This window comes from Triturus cristatus, chromosome 7 (genome assembly GCF_964204655.1).
Source record: "Triturus cristatus chromosome 7, aTriCri1.1, whole genome shotgun sequence".
Classification (NCBI taxonomy): domain Eukaryota; kingdom Metazoa; phylum Chordata; class Amphibia; order Caudata; family Salamandridae; genus Triturus; species Triturus cristatus.
Genome location: NC_140590.1, coordinates 1,194,593,575 through 1,194,611,246, shown reverse-complemented (window position 1 = coordinate 1,194,611,246; position 17,672 = coordinate 1,194,593,575). Strand labels below are relative to the sequence as shown.

Sequence of the window (17,672 nt, the reverse complement as noted above, 5' to 3'; positions counted from 1 at the left end):
TTCCTCTGAGCAACAATGCGAAGAACTTGCTAAGTTCTTCGTTGACAAGGTACGGAATATCTACACCTCCTTCCCCCAGCATGTCCCTAGTACTATCAGCAATCCTTCTGTCTCTCCTAGCTACTCGACCTTGACCTACATCCCAGAAATCTCCAAAGACACCTTCATCAGACTATGCAATAAAGTCAAATCTGGCTCCCCCGTAGACCCCATGCGCCCGGCTCAATTCCTAGAGTCACTCAACTTCCTCCTACCAACATTAACCGCCATCCTGAACCTCTCATTCACTTCAGCGTGTGTACCTTCTGCTTGGAAGCAAGCGTGGGTCTCGCCTATCATCAAGAAACCCACCCTAGATCCATCCAAACCGGAGAATTTTCGTCCAATCTCCCTGCTCCCATGGCTATCCAAACTCGCTGAAGCGCATGTCAACAGCACTCTATCCCAGCATATGGTCAAAAACAACATTCTGGACCCATCACAAAATGGGTTCAGACCAGGCCATAGCACTGAGTCTGCTCTCTTAGCCACCACAGAGCACCTCCGCACGATTTTAGATACCGGTCAAAGTGCTGCACTGATCCTTCTGGATCTCAGCGCGGCATTTGACACGGTATCCCATGTCATCCTTCTTAATCGTCTGGAGACTTTTGGAGTAACTGGACATGCCTTGGAGTGGTTCAGATCCTTTCTCGAGAACAGGTCTTTTCGAGTCTCTGCCCCCCCCTTTCTATCCAAACCCCACCCTATTGAACAGGGAGTCCCGCAGGGCTCTGCGTTAAGCCCCTCTCTTTTTAATCTTTATGTTCAGCCTCTGGCGGCAGTGGCCAAAGAATGGGGCTTGACATTAGTATCGTATGCTGACGATACACAACTGGCCATCGCTCTCTCAGATGGTCCTTCCAACTTTTCCTCTAATTTTAAAAACGGACTCTCTGCGGTCGCCCAATGGATGACAACGAACTGTTTACAACTTAATGGCGGAAAAACAGAGGTGCTTCTCCTTGGCAAAAACACCAGCCTTTGGAATGAGCACTGGTGGCCGTCCTCCCTTGGTACCATCCCTCCCCCCAAAACCCTAGTGAAAAACTTGGGTGTCTGGATGGACGACTCACTCAACTTCCGAACCCACACCAAAAAAGTTGCCGGCACCTGCATTGGCCTACTAAGAAGCCTCAGCCACATACTAGGCTTCTTCGACGCAAAGACCCGCCAACTCATCATACAAGCCACCATCCTCTCGCGTCTAGACTATGCCAATGTGCTCCTTCTTGGTGCCAACAAATGTGAGTTAGCACGACTCCAGCGCGTGCAGAACTCTGCGGCTAGAACTTTGGTCGGCCTTCCCCGCAGATGCTCAGCCAGAGCGACCATCAGAAAACTGCACTGGCTCCCTGTTGACTCCAGAATCAAGTTCAAGACCCTCATTATGACCTTCAAAATCCTCAAACTCAATACCCCCCCTCTGCTTCAACCCCTTCTCACTCCCTACGCGCCGTCACGGAACCTAAGATCTTCCAACCAAAACCTTCTATGCGTCCCACGCATAAAACTCTGCCGCATGGGCGGCCGCTCCTTTAGGTTCCTGGGAGCCAAGATGTGGAATGAACTACCACATCATATTCGCTCGATAGACAACTTATCAGCTTTCCGGAAAGCAGTGAAAACTTTTCTATTCCCTTGCTTGTAACCCCTCCTCTGTCCATGGACTCTCCACGCTTAGGATCTGATCTGGGTTCCAGCGCCGGGACGCCTCATTGCTGGGGCAGCTGTAGCGCTTTACCAAAACAATAAGATAAGATAAGATAACACATTGTGATACTCGGAGATCTAATATTTGTTATGCTTAAGAGACATAATCATTTACTATGTTTTAGCATGGCATAACTTGAAACCGTATGACACAGAGAAAACATGTATCCATGTCTGATATAGAATTTCTTATTATAAAACTACTCACCATTAACTGTTCAAGCCACTACAACTAATTTGCTTCTACAGCCTACTTGTTAGATATGAGTTACCTGGAAATCAAGCATTTGCTGAGGCGATGTACCATTTGGGGAGGGTTGGCCACCCACGGCATCTACTGCTTTACATATATTGTATTGTATTGTATATATCTAATGCTTACTACCCCTGATGAGGCATCGAAACGCTTTTCGGCGAGTAGCAGCTACTCCAGAACCCAAAAAAGGATTAATGGTCAATTAGTATAAGGAAATATGAATTAATTTGAGTGATGGACATGTGAGTGTGTTAGTTGGATCGAAAAGAATAATGGAGAAATTAAAGAGGGAAGATTCTAGAAATGGTTTATTTGGAGATCATAGTCATAGGAGGAGGTTTGGGATGAGTAAGGGAGAAATGGAGGAGGGGAGAGTGTCTAGAAATGGATTAGGGCGATCCTAGTAGTAAAATGAGGTCTTGTGCTGCTCACGCAAATCAAGCTAAATATACCGACTTAATTTTTTACATCGGAATTCAAATTCCTTCACATTAACAGAGCATTCTCAAATTTACAATTTCATTTTTTTATGTGTATATACTTTTTAAATCTGCTAATACTTAAAAAGCTAATACCGTCTGACTAGGGTCCATGGACCTCCGTTTGAGAACTGCTGCAATACACCAAACCTCTGAACTCACCCTCATTTGGAGGGTTTCACTGTCATTATATTCATCTTCACCATCCAACCAAGCGTCATTAATGGGAGCACACACGCAGAAACCCTTCACCCTACAACACATTTTTCTTTTCCATTGATTTCAGTGGGCTCACCATCCAAAATCTCTTGAAATGACACTCGTGGGATAATCTGAAAGTTGAGAGTTATACCGACACGCTGATACCTGGTCTGCTCTAGTATTTACATGCCTACAGTAGTGTTTCGCAAGTTGTATTTTTAAAATTAGAAGTATCTAGTAAGGAATAGTTGGAGAAAAAGGTGTGTCACTGACTGACAATATCCTGCTTACAGTACATATGGATGTGGTTAGTGTTGCACTGAGCGTTTGGTGGAACCACAGAAGCTAAATATGTGTGGGATAGAGTAAAATTTGTCTGAGTCCAGACTATACATTTGCATCAGGTCTGAGGGATATACCCTTCCCTAAAAAATTTGCAGGGGGCTGTGTGGTACTCTCAATATTTTGTTTTTGTTTATTTTAGGGATAGGAACATCAATGCTTTTATTTATGAAGTAAATTTTGTTTCCAATTACTAACCCGCAAGCCAAGGGAGAACGTGATATTGACATGATGTGTTTGTTTTGGATACTTTTACTAGAAAATTATCCTCAAGACAACCAACAAAAAATATTTCTTGACAGCGTACTGTATATACTACTTTCTGCCCCATCTACACAGTTTTACACCTTCCTGGCAAAACTGATGTTTTTGGGATGCTCGGCTCAATCGGCCAAGCTCTGTAAGACAGCCAAGTATTCATCGCACATGTCTAATGAAATTCTGTAACCTGTGAGCAGAGAGACCAGCAGATTAATAAATAGCAAGAAATAGTGGACCTCCTCAAAGACAAGTGCTATTTGTCTCTATCTCTGCAGCTTATGCGGTGCACAAACATAGGGCTTTTAGGCGCCCATGTTTGAGAGTGACTGAAATTGAGGTAGTGACTGAAGGAGGTGTCAGAAAAAGCAGGGGAGAGGAATGGGATTTTATTATGAGGGGTGCGCTTGTGTTAATTTTTTTTCATATTTTCTTTTCTTTGCCTGGCTTGTCTCTGATTGGTTCTCCTCACTCACTACAGTCACCTGTCTCCCCTCAGCCTCCCAGCCCTTCCTCACTCCCTTTCTTCTGGGTAGGACCCTTGCCACACACTAGAACTAGTCCTTAAAAGCCATATGCTTATCCATCTTCTACATTTACCTCAGGTTGTCTCACTCTCATCTTACGATTAAATGACCACCTGTTAGTCTCAAACAACATACTATACACATACATATCTTATGTCAGACATTAAGATCGAATCTCAGAAAACCAACCAGGACCTGCTCTCCAGATGCAAGCAACAGAGCATGGACACCATTTTTATGAGAACAAGATCGAGATGGATAGGGCACACCATCAGAAAAAAAACAAGAGTCCATTACAAGAACAGCTCTCCACCGGACCCCAGAAGGCAAATGGAAGAGAGTCGGACCACAGAACACCTGGAAGCCAACTGTGGAAACAGAAATTAAGACCCTGAACCACCGCTGCCTAAGACAGACAGAAGTGGAGGTCCTTTGTGGCTGCCGAGAGAATCTTTCGGGAATGCTTTGTGTGCCTAACAAATCTAAAAAATCAAATCAAATCATGCCGGGAGGCATAAAGGGCGTAAGTAAGTAAGTGAATAACAAAGGTCTAAACCATCCATTCAAATGTTCAAATTGACTACTGTTCGAGATAATAGGACACCTAATAATACTGCAAGAAATCAAACTAGGTACCAAAGAAGCACTCCGAATGCTCAAGGGTTGGATTGATGACTTTGCCTGTGCCCAAGGACAGAGGAAAAGGAACAGGAATAATCTGGTAACTCTCATTTCAAACTTTTTGGGCCTAAACATTTTGACTGTTGAATCAGATAATGAGCTGTGACTATTAACTAGACTACAAAAAGGAGTCTCAGAAATCTCTGTAATGAACATATACGCACCAAATAGTGACAGTCCTGATTTCTGGATCCATCTCAACAAAAAGCTATCTAACATCCCACCAAAACCCGATTAATACTAGGAGGAGAAGTGAACCTTCCTTGGGATGGAGACATAGATAGAACCTCTAAATGTTTCTTAAACCCAAACAAATGTTAAACCTATGCAGTACACCTACACCTAGACATTTGGGAAAGGAATTTACATTGTGTTCAGACCCACATCGTACGTTTTTCAGAATCAATTACGTATTGATAGACAAATCCCACTTGAAGAAGGCCTCAGATCCACCAGTGAAGCGATCCTAATTTCATGAAAACTCAATGGGGTTTGATCTAATACTGCCTAATATATGGGGAGGGATCAAAATTACAATACAAAATCATATCTAGTACCCCACAGGGCCAATAATCAACAACAATTGAGGAAGCACAACATACACATCAATCTATGGTGCTAGAGAATTTATCTCATTTCAAAATGTATTTCTCTTCTTCATAGTTTTTCCATTTTATGATAATCTAATCCATTTGGTACAAACACTAAACAGATTCACATAGGTCTACACAAATCAAAAAAACGACATGAAACAAAACATTTAAGAAAAACGTGAGTAGCAGGCGATAAGTCCAGAGTAACTCACATCAATCTGTGTTATGCCCCTTACAAGCAATGCATGGGGTTATCTGACCAATCTTACATTACCACACTCAGCCTAGTCCAATCGGATTTCTAGTTCTTATCGAACTTGTGGATTCTTTCTAGACATGATCAAAGGTCTTATGTTGAGGTGGTACTTATTTTAAATCCCTAAGGCCATGCGCCTTGGGGATTGAAAACATTTTTGTATGATGTTTGTACCAAATAGATTAGATTATCATAAAACTGAAAAACTATGAAGAATATTTATAAATTATGAAATTAGATAAATTCTCAAGCACCATAGATTGATGCGCTTCCTCAGTTATTGTTGATTATTGGCCCTATGATTTTGTATTGCGATCCTAATTAAAGACAAGCAAGCATTACAGTCTCGTATAATTTAACTCATATGTCAGTAAAAGTAGTAAAACTATGAAAATTGAATGGCATACTTACTACTTACTCAGATCTAATCAAAGAAAATATTAAGGATTATCTTGAACATAATTCCCCTCATGCTAGCACCCACAAACCTAATGGGATGACCTTACAGCCACACTAAGAGATAGTATGATAAGCCTAATAGCAAGGAGAAACAAGGAAGATAACCAAAAAATGAAAAACCTTAAAAATTACATTAGAAAGCTAAAAAATCCCTAATAAATCATAATGACAAAGATGAACTGAGCAAATTAGCTTTCCTAAAATATGAGTATAACAAAATTATGTCCAGTAAAGCTTACCTTATTATTACAAATAACAAAGGACTAACTTTCGGTGGACAAAACATATTGGGAAGACTTCTTGCCACCTACCCGAAACCAAATATACAAAAAAATAAATAGTATCCATTAAAAATCGAAAAGGGACTATAATGACCAAATGGGAAGATATTATTTAAACATTTAAAATGTTCTACCTTACATTATATTAAAAAATCAACAGTTTAACCTATGAAGAATGTATGCAATGCCCAAAAACACTTCCTATAACCATGCTAAACCACCAAGCAAGGAAAGCCCTTAACAATCAAATTACCCTCTTGCAAATTTAAAAAGCATCTATTACCTAAGACCCAGAAAAACACCAGGCACTGATGGCTTACCAGCTTCCTTCTACCTCGCTTTGTGCAATACACTAATACATCCACTTAAAACCCTCCTCAACCTCTACAAAGACACTGGCTCATTTAACGGTACGGTCTCTAGTGCAACCATCATTGTCTTCCTAAAAGAAGGCAAAGGCCCAGACAACCCAAAAATATATTGCCTCATATCCTTAATTAATACTAACTGCAAGATCAATGCTAAAATTCTTGCCAACTACCTCAAACCCTTCCTTAAATTAAGTATTTACCCTTCTCAGAGAGGCTTCATTAAGGACAGACTAGCCTCAGAAAATAATAGATTGTTTAGTCATGTTATAGAAAAAGCAAATCCATCATTCACATTAGTCCTTGATGCAGTAAAGGACTTTGGTAAGGTTTCATGAACCTTTCTGCAGGTGACAGTGGTTTCAGTCTGGACACCACCATCACTAACATGATCCTTGCACTTTACAACAATTCCTCCGCAAGACTCAATATTAATGCACACCTATTAAATAGCAACAAGACAAGGCTACCCCTATCACCCCTACTCTTTCTACTTACAATGGAACCCCTACTTAGTCTACGTAGTGCAATAAGGGAGAACAAATAAATATTTGGGATCTTCTTCAAATCTGGCATACTGGCAGCGTCAGCCTACGAAGATGATGTGTTAATTTTCTACTATGGTGGAGAGAATGCTATCCCAGAAATCCTGAGTACCATAAAGAGATTTGCAAAGTCTTGGATTATACATTCCACAAATAAAAAATCGAATTACTTCCTCTTGATATCCTTTGCAACATCTACATAATCAGCAACACTTGTCTCATATGAGAAAACAGCAGATTTAAATATGGTTGGTATATGGTTCGAACTAACTTTAACCCTTCTATAAAATACAACGAAGACACACTGTTATATAACATCAAGAACCTCTTAGAATATTGGGCTCCATAAAATGGTGGTGTTGTATCAAGTTAATGAATCCTATGATATCTCTGCTTATTAACTTCCTGTTTAACACGTGCCCTATTCTCCTTTATGACGTACCCTTTGATAAAACTGATGCTTTTGACATGATATTCGTATAGTCTTGTAAAACACCTAGAATCACTCTTAAAAAACATAAGATTGCCTAAGAGACTAAGGGGCTTAAACCATGCAGATTTCCACAGATACCAGACAGCTGTCTAGCAAGACAGGGCATACATTGGCTTTTGCACCCACTTCCAAATCCCCCAGTTTGATTGGAAATAGAGCAAAAATTAATTCATTTACTCACTCTAACCTCCCTCATTACAATGAATACAATTACCACAGAACACTCATTATCGATCCTCATCAGGACTGTGCAGGCTGTGCAATAAGTAGTTATTAAATTGGGAAAAGAAATGAAACACTCTTCATTAGCCGTTCTACGGAACAACGCAAACATCAAAATAGAAGGTAAAACCCTGCACTACAGAGACTGGGCCAATAAAGTAAGTAACTTTGTAAAAGAGTTAGGTTAAAAAACAGAGACTATTCGTCAAGTAAATGCTCATTTGGTCTAAATAGCCTTGACAAATTGTGGAAAATCAAATGTGCCCTAACTAAAACGAGACCCCCAAATGAACCTTATTATCCCATCACACTTAACAAAGAATTAATAAAGGAGAACACTCTGCCTTTAAAATGTACATATTACTCACCCCCAAACCTTCTAAGCTTATAAAAGGGCTCTAAACCAAATTGTAACTCTTACTCAAAGATCATGATTCACACAAGACTAGACCACTAAACTAGAAAGATAATCCGATCTAACGTTTTATAAAATACCTCTCTAAGGCTCAATGTAGTTACTGGATGGCATATGTGGCCCTCTTAAATTACGCAAATTAGGACTGATTGAAACAGTCCTAATGATTCAATCAGTGGAACTAACTAATCTGTCTCTGTCTCCAGATTCATAACCGGAATCTTGGAAACATGCAAAAGTTATTCCACTGCTAAAGAAACCTACTCTGGACATCTCTAGGCCTGAAAACGTCTGTCTCATCTCTCTGCTCCCTTTCTTCACTAAAATGACAGAATCACATGTCATTGCAACCTTAACTCAGTTCCTGGAATTCAACTCAATTTTGGACTCCTCCCAAAATGGCTTTAGACCCCGGTGTAGCACGGAGTCTGCTCTGCTAGCAGTCACTGAGCTGCTACGACTCTCACTGGACGAGGGCAGATTTTCGGTGCTGGTGTTCTCCCTTTCCAGTGACCATATGCAGGACCCCGTAAAATTCCAAGAAGATTTGATGGCCATCACCGAATGGATGGCTGCCAACTGAATTCAAAGAAATCAGAAATTCTCCTTCCTAAGGGGAGGAGCCAAGATGGCGACCGGGACGGCAGCGTAGACTCCGTGAACCTCCGCATCCCGCACGGATATCCTGCACGAGATCCTCAACCTGTGCTACGCGGTCGTGTTTCTGAAGGAGAGTGGCACCCGACTGTGTGACTCCGAGGTTTCTGGCTGCGGTATCGCCGGAGAAACGAGCATTTGAACTTTGCGGCCTGTGCGGCCCTGGAGCCGGGACCTCAAGTGGACGCCGTGGCCGGGTGGCAGTTCAACAACAGCGGCCTGTTGTGACTGGGCGGAGGCGGTCCACCGGAGCGGTGCCAAACTCGGCCTACATTTCGTCGTGGTCGTTTCTACTGTCAAGTGTAGCGGTCCGAGTGCATGCCCGTGGGTGCAATTCTCGGATCCTCCGGTGGCTGCCCCTGCCTTTGATGGTGAGCTGCCCGGCTGCCGCCCGTATCCTGCCCTGATCATTGCGGGCCGCCCCCGGCTTTTTACGGGAGCGGGTCCGTAGTGGGGACGACTGTTGCCCGTGACCACGCAACGGATAACTTTTCGCCTGCCCCCGGAACCCAGTCACCAGCGACGTGGCCATCGAGACGCATGTCCCAGGGTCCCGGCCCCGGTGAGGGTCGGGCATACTTGGCGGCCATCTTGTTGCGATGAAGCCTACCATCCTGTCCGCTGGGTCGCAGCGGGCTTGTGAGAGTGCGACTTTTGGGAGTGTGGCGGCGCGATCGCAGAGAGCTGTGCTGGGGTACGGCGACCTCCTCGAGGCCCTTGGTGCTCTTCACTCCTCCTTGTTTCATGGTGTCGGGGTCTTGGGGAGTAAGCTCGACGGTGTGGCGTCGGCGTTGGGGCAATGGCGGCCCGCCTGTCCGCACGTACATAGGGACTACCCACACTGCGCACAGGAGGACACTTTGGCGGCCACCCCTGAGGTTAGTGCACGGCTGGACACTCAGGCCAGTATGCTACAGTGTGTGCGTCCAGCTGAGGGCCTGATCTGTCCCGGAGGCATTGGACCTGAGTGGGGTGTGGTAGCCTCGTCCCGTACGTGCCCTCCTGCGACCCAGGGACAACTCCAGCAACTATTGTCTGCTTTGGCTGCTTCTGCCTTCCTGGACCTTGAGTGCAGTGCATATCCTGGGGCAGCACTGGGAAACCTGTTTCTCCACGCTGCGGACTGTGTTGATGCTCAGAGACTTCCACCCCACCTGTGTGCGTCGCTTCTCGGACGTTTTTGGACAATCCTTTACCTTGGAACGTCGGATATGGTGCTGGGTCGAGGGGTAGGCATGGGCAGAATTCCAAAGAGTGGTCAGGGATAAGGCTGATCCTTCTAGTGGACGGGCGGGCTCAGGGGTTGCGTGCTCTCCTGGCATAGCTAACAGCATAATAGGTGCATAGTGCTCCCCATCTTTCTTTGAGAAGATCGCTTTTGTGCTGTTTATTGTTCACTTTGGGGGAAACTTACCGTGCGGGAGGGAGAAGCCGGGGGTATGTTTTGAAGGCCCTCCTCCAGTTTATTAATACTTTCTCCACCCCCCCGTCTGGTGGGGTTCTTTTCCTACTTCTTTTTCCCTCTTCTCCTATATTTCGGGTCTGGTTCCAGGGCGACAGGCACACTGCTGGGGGGGGGGGGGCGTACTCATCTGCAGAGGTGCAGGGTGGGGGGTTGGGGGAGGGGATTCTTTCGTCTTTTATCTCTTTTTCCATGGCCTCCTTTTTCTTCTCTGATTCTTTTTGTTTTTCTTTTTCTGGGATCAGTGTGATACACCTCCTTTGCTATGACTCGTTGCCGCTCCATGTGTACCACAATTTCCGGGGTGCTCTCCGGGAGTTCTGGCGGGGGACTGCAGGCGCAACTGCTTATGATACTCTTCCTCATCCTGATGTTCTTGTGTTTGCGCCATTGACCTAATAGATTGCTGTAAATCGATTACGTCTATTACTCTGCATACCTGTAATTGCTGTTTGAAAATTGTCTGGCACCTGATCCTTCTGCCTTGTTTCATTATAAAACGAAAACCTTTTTCTCCTGGTGCCCTACCTAAGCTGTTCACAGTATTAGCATCACGATTCTGCTCCCCGATGTGCTGCCTGTGTTTATACTTGCCTGTTTTTGCTCTGATTGCTTAGCGGCCGGCCCCGGGGGGTTGTAGGCCCATACTTGTTCTCTATTGAACTGTCAATAAAGGTTTTCAAAAAAAAAAAAAAAAAAAAGAAATTCTCCTTCCAGAAAAGGATTCCCATCTATGGGGAAATCACTGGTGTCCTTCCTCACTAGGCCTGCCCCATCAAAGGCTAAAACAGCTGTTAAGTACTCGGGTGTCTGGGTGGACAGCGCTGTAGTCATTGAAGCCCAGGATAAATCAGTGGCAGGCACTTGCTTCGGGCTCTTATGTCATTTAAAGCCCATTTTAGGACTTTTTGATTCCCACAGGCGCCAGATGATAATTCAGTCCACCATGCTCTCAAGGCTAGACTTTTGCAACGCACTGCTCCTAGGGTCTGAACAGACGGTGATTAAATGGCTTCAGCAAGCCCAGAGCGCCGCAGCTCGGCTTCTCTTCGCTCTTCCAAAGCATTGCTCTGTCTCTGGCCTTATTCACAGGCTGCACTGGCTCCCAGTGGAGCAAAGAATTCACTTTGAGGCCCTATGTATCTCTCACAAAATTCTCATGGGCTATGGCCCCCGCATCCTGGGTGAGCTATGTCTCCTCCATGTCCCTGCCCGTTCCTTGCGTTCGGCGGACCTACATCTTGCCCGGGTACCCCAGGTGTGTAGGGCTAGAGCAGGCAGACGCTCATTTAGGGCTATAGCCCCCTCCCTCTGGAACTCCCTGCCTGTTTCCTCTCAACACATCCAGGAGAACTGGGCGTTCAGAAGGGCCGTAAAGACCTGGCTATTTCCTGACTATTGGCTTTTCTCTCTTGCCTACCCTGCTTTGCCGACTCTAGCGCTGGGACACCCCGTTGCTGGGGCAGCCATGCGCTTTATGAATCTTTTCACATAACATAACAGATGCTGGAGTGAAAGGCAAAGCAACCGCAAACACAGGCTCTTTAGAATGCTATTTACTCAAAGGTTTCTGGAATTACTTAAGCAACTTCACCTCCCATATACTAAATGCAACTTGGAACCCCGAACTAGCATCCACTACACTAAGGAGCTTTCCACCACAAACTACAAGCACTCTTCTAAGAGGATAAACTCCTAATAGCTATTTAACTGTCTTTTGAAATGAAATCTATTCTTTATTAATAGAAAAACTTTACTCAACTATCACTCCGTACATGGTGGGTATGGAACCAATTTATAAGTTGTGCTGGCAACACTCTTAACTCCATTTTAGCCAACTTCCATCCAAAAAGGAACCTTTGGAAAAACAAATATGTTGAATCTGCTAAACCACCATAAAGCTCAATATCTGTTGCACTGCGTACTATATGGGCCTCCCCTGATAGCTGTAAGTCACTCACTCTACCAACTAGTTGGTCCTACCCCGCCTTCTGCTCCCTCTCACTGTGCCCTACTACATCTCTCCTTTCACCTATCTCTACCCTCTTCTTTAACTTCTAAGTATGCTCAGCTATTTTATCAGTTCTTTAGGCACATTGAGCTCATAATCTCTGCACCTTCGCCATACTTGTCAATTGTCTTGCACTTCTCTTCAATACTGGTAATTGCCTGTTAGACATTTATCATGGAGTTCCACAGTTTTTTCTTATAAAACTTCATACAATTTATTTAAACTAAAAAAAAAGGAGTTGCCGTGCTGATACTGGATCAGTGTTTTGCATGGCAAATGTGGGAATAAGTCTCTCAATCTTTGCACCTCTGCCTCCGCCCAGTTTGCTCGGTCTGTATGTGATATACTTTCTCAGGTCTGGCAGGCAACATATTGGGAGCTCTGCTGGGTTCTCCAGCAGTATCTGGCCACCTGCATCAGAATAGGTGCTTTGACAGATCCCTGTTGTTTTCAGAGAAGTGATTTTCTTGTCCAGTCACCACCCATTTTGTTATAGATTAACTGGATCACTTGGTCATCAGAATGTTCCCACCTCTCTCCTAGCTATGCTGCTAGATAAAAGTTCTGTGGAGTTTCAAGCCCATCTATTTGACTTTGGAGCTGGTGTTTGTCTACTGACACTTTGTGCCTGTGGTGTCCCCAAGCATAAAAAACAAAGTTAAACAATCTTAATAAGAATATTTAAAACCACCAAGACTCAACAGAATGTACTATTATAAACTAAGGTAAGGAAACGGGTTAATTTGTGTGACTTTGATACTAATAATTCAATTAGGAATGTAATTAATTTCCTCACACATCTCTTAGACTAATTTTTAAATGCAGTTCTTTCTGTAATGACATTTACATATATGACGAAAGCTAATACCCAACTCTTTTTTCAACCCAACAGGTGACAGACGAATGAAGATACAAAAGAAAGATTTAGAGTTATTACAGTATGCCAGGCCACCTGCACTCCAAAGAGCTACTACAGGGCCTACAAGCAAGAAGCTACCACAGATATTTGACAGAGGGATATATGCTAGAAGCAAGCCTTGGTCTGAAAATGTACATGAAATGAAAAAGGATAAAACGACTGAATGCAGAAGTGAGTTCAGTAATTCAGAACATGTTGATTCACCATGGGAACAACCGCAAGCAGAAATATCAAACAAATATAATGAATGTGAAAGAAATATGGACAGTTTAGTTTTTCAAAATGTTCCCCCAGATACACATCAAAATCAGGCACCATATGAATGCACTGAGTGTGGTACAAGCTACAGTTTGAAGGAAGAGCTTTTCCAACATATGGGATCACATTCGGGAGCTAAGCCATATGTATGTACTGAGTGTGGAAAAAGCTTCTTTCGTAAGGCAAAGCTTATTATGCATCAGCGAATACATACAGGAATCAAACCATATGAATGTTTATTCTGTCACAAAACATTCAGTCGAAAAGATAATCTGAATGGGCATATGAGAATACACACAGGAGAAAAACCATATAAATGTACTCAGTGTGAGAAACGCTTCACTTGGAAATGTGATCTGAATAGTCACCAAAAGAGACACCAGCTTTAAAATAGCCTCCACTCATTAGTAAATTACTGGTTAAATGGAGAAATAATATAAAACTGTGTAAACTATGCAACTGTACTAAAGAGCAAGAAATATGAAGCAAGACTGTACTACAAGGCAACAGAGGCTTCGGGTTACAATATCACAACACAACCAAAATGCAGTAGCACAGTATTATCTTATAACTCAAAACATGATATATGGGAAACAATGTACACGAGGGAAATCAATATTGCAGAACAATATGGCCTTAATTTTTACAGGCACTGGAGAATCAAGCACTGCAAACAGAAATTCAACTTAATTGGTAAATAGACCAGAAAGCAGGTCCAATCGCTATACATGCTATACATTAGTGTTCCATAAGTTGTGAGTCTTGGAGCTTGATTATGACTCAGATTGTAAATTCCGGTCTTTAGGGAAACAGGATTTTACAAAGGGATCGAAATTATGAGTTGTGTGATATTTATTTCAACCCTGCAGTCCCGAACCCACCACCCCCTAAAATATTTTAACCAGGAAAAATCAAGCAAAATATATCTGGGGTGTTGGAAAGCCAGAAAAAGAGGCCAGACGGGCATATTGTGGTGTGTTGAATGTTGCATCCACATATCATGCCTCATTTTGAGGGCATAAACATGCTATAAGAAGTATTTTTGGCACTCAGTAAATGCCACATCTCAAAGTAATGGTATTTACTGAGTGCACTAAATGCCACCTGGTCTTTCATATAATCTGTAATCAGACCATTAGAAGGAAAATGTAGTAGAACAACAGTTAGACATTAGGCAAACAGACAGTCTCATTCTAGGCAGTAAATGAGTATGATTTCCAGAGGGCAGCACACACCATAGAAATATAAGTCCAGCGTTTCTAGTGTCTTAACTGGAAGAGTAATTGTGTCACAGAATTAAATAGTACTGACTAGTCCGTATACTAAATTTGTACAGCAATGATTATCACACAATACCATCAGAGACCTAACTATAAGAGCTTTCTGACAAGTGTTTGAGGAAACAGTTCCATGCTGTACAGATAGTTTCAACATTTCAGGTTTGGCTTTTGCATGTGTGTGAAAGCAGTGTTTCAGTGGATAGGTCATTTGCTACAGACTTGAACCATTTGTCACAGCTCTCAACAAATTTCAGTTAAATTTTGCATTCCGGCATTCCCTGACTGCTCCAGTTTTATGGTTCTGAGGCAAGAGAGAGGCAATTCAATTCTGCAAAAGATATTATACAATTGTATGTGTAATGAAAATAAAATGTAATCTTTCAAAGCAGGATACGTCCAGTATGCCCAGACTATGTTTCATTAAAGCAAGGGGGAGCTAGTTATTGTATATACTCACAGGTCTACCACTACAGGTTTTTAACATTGCATTGAATGAACCTTAAAAAGAAGAGACAATAACAAAAGAAACATGGGCATCATGTACAAAACCTTTTGCAGTTGCAAAGTCTCCTAATAGCAAATAAAGTCTTTTTGACCACCCAAAAAATATATTGGGATATAATTTATCCATTTTAAAAGTTGTAAAAGTCTTTCTGACTCATGCAAGGAGTTTGCAACCCATTTTGAAAAAGAAGAGGGCATAAAAGGGGTGTGCACCTCCTATTTGAGAGTCACAATGGGGTGTATCAAGAGGGGGCGTGGCTTAGCCGACTGCAAGATGGCCGCACCTTGAGTGGGCTCTGCCGACCAAGACAAAAATCCGCTGAAGATCCTGCAGTTACATCACCCACCGAAGCCTGTAACCTCGCCATCGTGACTCAGCGATGTCGCAGTCCGGTCCAACTCCTGCCGTCCTGCGACATCGCTGAGCTGAGATCTGCTGCCTTGTGTGTCCCGGGCCTGGACCCTGCGGCCTGCGCGGACCTCCTGCTCTGCACTACGCCTCCGTGACTCCTCCATCGGAGCCGGTAAGTGCCGTGGCTGCGGGTGCGCTTTGTGGTGGGGTTGAGGGTGCACAAGTCGCACAACCTGGCCCGGCCTGCTCACACGCAGATGCCTTGCTCCAGACTCCGGCGCCCGCCGCCCAAACCTTCTCTCATCGTGTCTGGCGACGCGGATGGTGTGCTCCCCGCGACTCCCCGCTGCATGCTGCCCCCCTCCTGCTGCGGCCTCCCGGCGCCCTTCTACGGCCTCCGTGCCGGCCTTCTGATCTCTCAGGCCCCGGCTACCCGGTGGATTGCTTGCCGCAGAGGGCGATATTCATGCGGCCGCACACACATCAGGTGCCCTGCCCTGCCTTCCGCTTTCTGCTGCTGCCTGGCGGTGCCGCCTGCCGCAGTCTGCACCTGCCTGCTCTGCCTGCCGGTCCTCCGTCTGCCTGTCGGCGCCTGCTGTGACACACCTGCAGCCTGCACCCAGCGGCCAGGGGTAAGTGCTCTCACTGCGGGGATCGCCGTGGCTGGGTAGATGGAGTGCGCGCCTACTGCGGGGCCTCGTTCCTTATTGCCAGCACTGTCTCTTCCACATCGCCCTTCGGCCCTGTGGCTCTGGCCCCGTGTGGCTGGCCACGCACCCTCCGTGCATCCCCGTTGCCACGTCTCCGCGGTTGCCCCCCTCTTCGATTGCCTCGCCTGGACTGGTGCTGCTGGCGCCCCCCCCCCCTTCCGTTGAGAGGTGCAGGGCCCTGCCTGCGGTTCATCCCTTTGGGCCCAGCATGGAGCTGCTCCTTCCTGGACAACTCGCCTGACTGACCCAGAGATTCCGGTTGGTGCCTTTGGCTGGTGGGTGTGCGGCCCGACTTCGCTCTCTGGACCCCTGGCACTTCTCCTAGCATGGCCCTCCTGTTTCGCTTCTCCTTAACCTTGGTCGGCTCGCCATCCAGGTGAGCCCTCCTTCCTCTCTCTTCACAGCCGGTGCCTGACATGGGTGTCGGGGAAAAAATCCTTTAAGCAGTGCAAATCATTTAATCACCACATCTGCAACAAAAGGGAGTACAAAAAGGTTTATTGTACATGCCAGGCTAATTCAGCTGGGAGAGTGATGTGCTATGAGCGAAGCACAAGTCAGTCTCAACTTACATACACTTCAAGTCTACTTCTTATAATACTAATTTTGGCCTAGATCCATATTTAATACAATGTTCACAATAGAAAAAGCTTCCTGCTTTTCCGTTCTGTCCCACCCAGATTACATACATTTATTTCAAGAACAGCTCTTTCCTGTGTTACTGACTTCTCATGCCAAATTTACAGACTACAATGGAAAACATTCTTGCTGCTCTGAATTTCCTGTTAAATATCCTAGGCAGGACGTTCTCAGCTCAAATACAATGAAGAGAAAAAAACACTTAAACCAGACCGCATTTAGACCTTTTTTTTTTTAAAGCAGGCTGTAGGTTATTTCCAGATACAATTGTGCAACTTTAACATGCACGTTTAAACAGCATTATACAGTTTTTCTGTCTTTACATAATATTTCACAGTTTGTGGGCAAGTGACAGATAAAACTGAATAATTAAGTCCTAAATCTATATTAGGGTTTTGATTCCTTTCATTCCCCTCTCTAGTCGATTCTTTGACTACTTCCTCACTACCCCAGTGCATTTCTTTCAATTCTATATTTTGCATCTCTTTATTTCTCATTATTGGGAACATACCTCCCACTTTAGCTGTAACCCTCTCGCAACATGCTAAGATAACCTGAAATACTAGGCACATCAATAGCAACAGAACTATTATACAAGGCCTTAGACAACCCCGACATCCAGGACGGCACCCAATCAAACCAGCCAGTGAACCACTCATCTGGAGCACCACCCTCTTTCTACATCTGTGTATCAAAATTATGCAAAGTCAATATGGCCTGAGTTAGATTTCCTTCATCTTCATCATTCGCCG

At 44.2% G+C, this 17,672-nt stretch overlaps 1 protein-coding gene across 3 annotated transcripts in view; it reads left to right on the top strand.

Moving 5' to 3' along the window:
- LOC146811576 (zinc finger protein 567-like) overlaps positions 1 to 15,104 on the top strand; it is a 91,178-nt gene extending 76,074 nt beyond the window's left edge. For all 3 annotated transcript variants that reach the window (XM_085618550.1, XM_085618551.1, XM_085618552.1), the window contains one exon: positions 13,151 to 15,104. In XM_085618550.1, coding sequence (XP_085474676.1) covers positions 13,151 to 13,824 — 674 coding nt within the window. In that variant the 3' untranslated portion in view covers positions 13,825 to 15,104. The remainder of the gene's footprint in view (positions 1 to 13,150) is intronic.
- Positions 15,105 to 17,672: the final 2,568 nt, after the last annotated feature.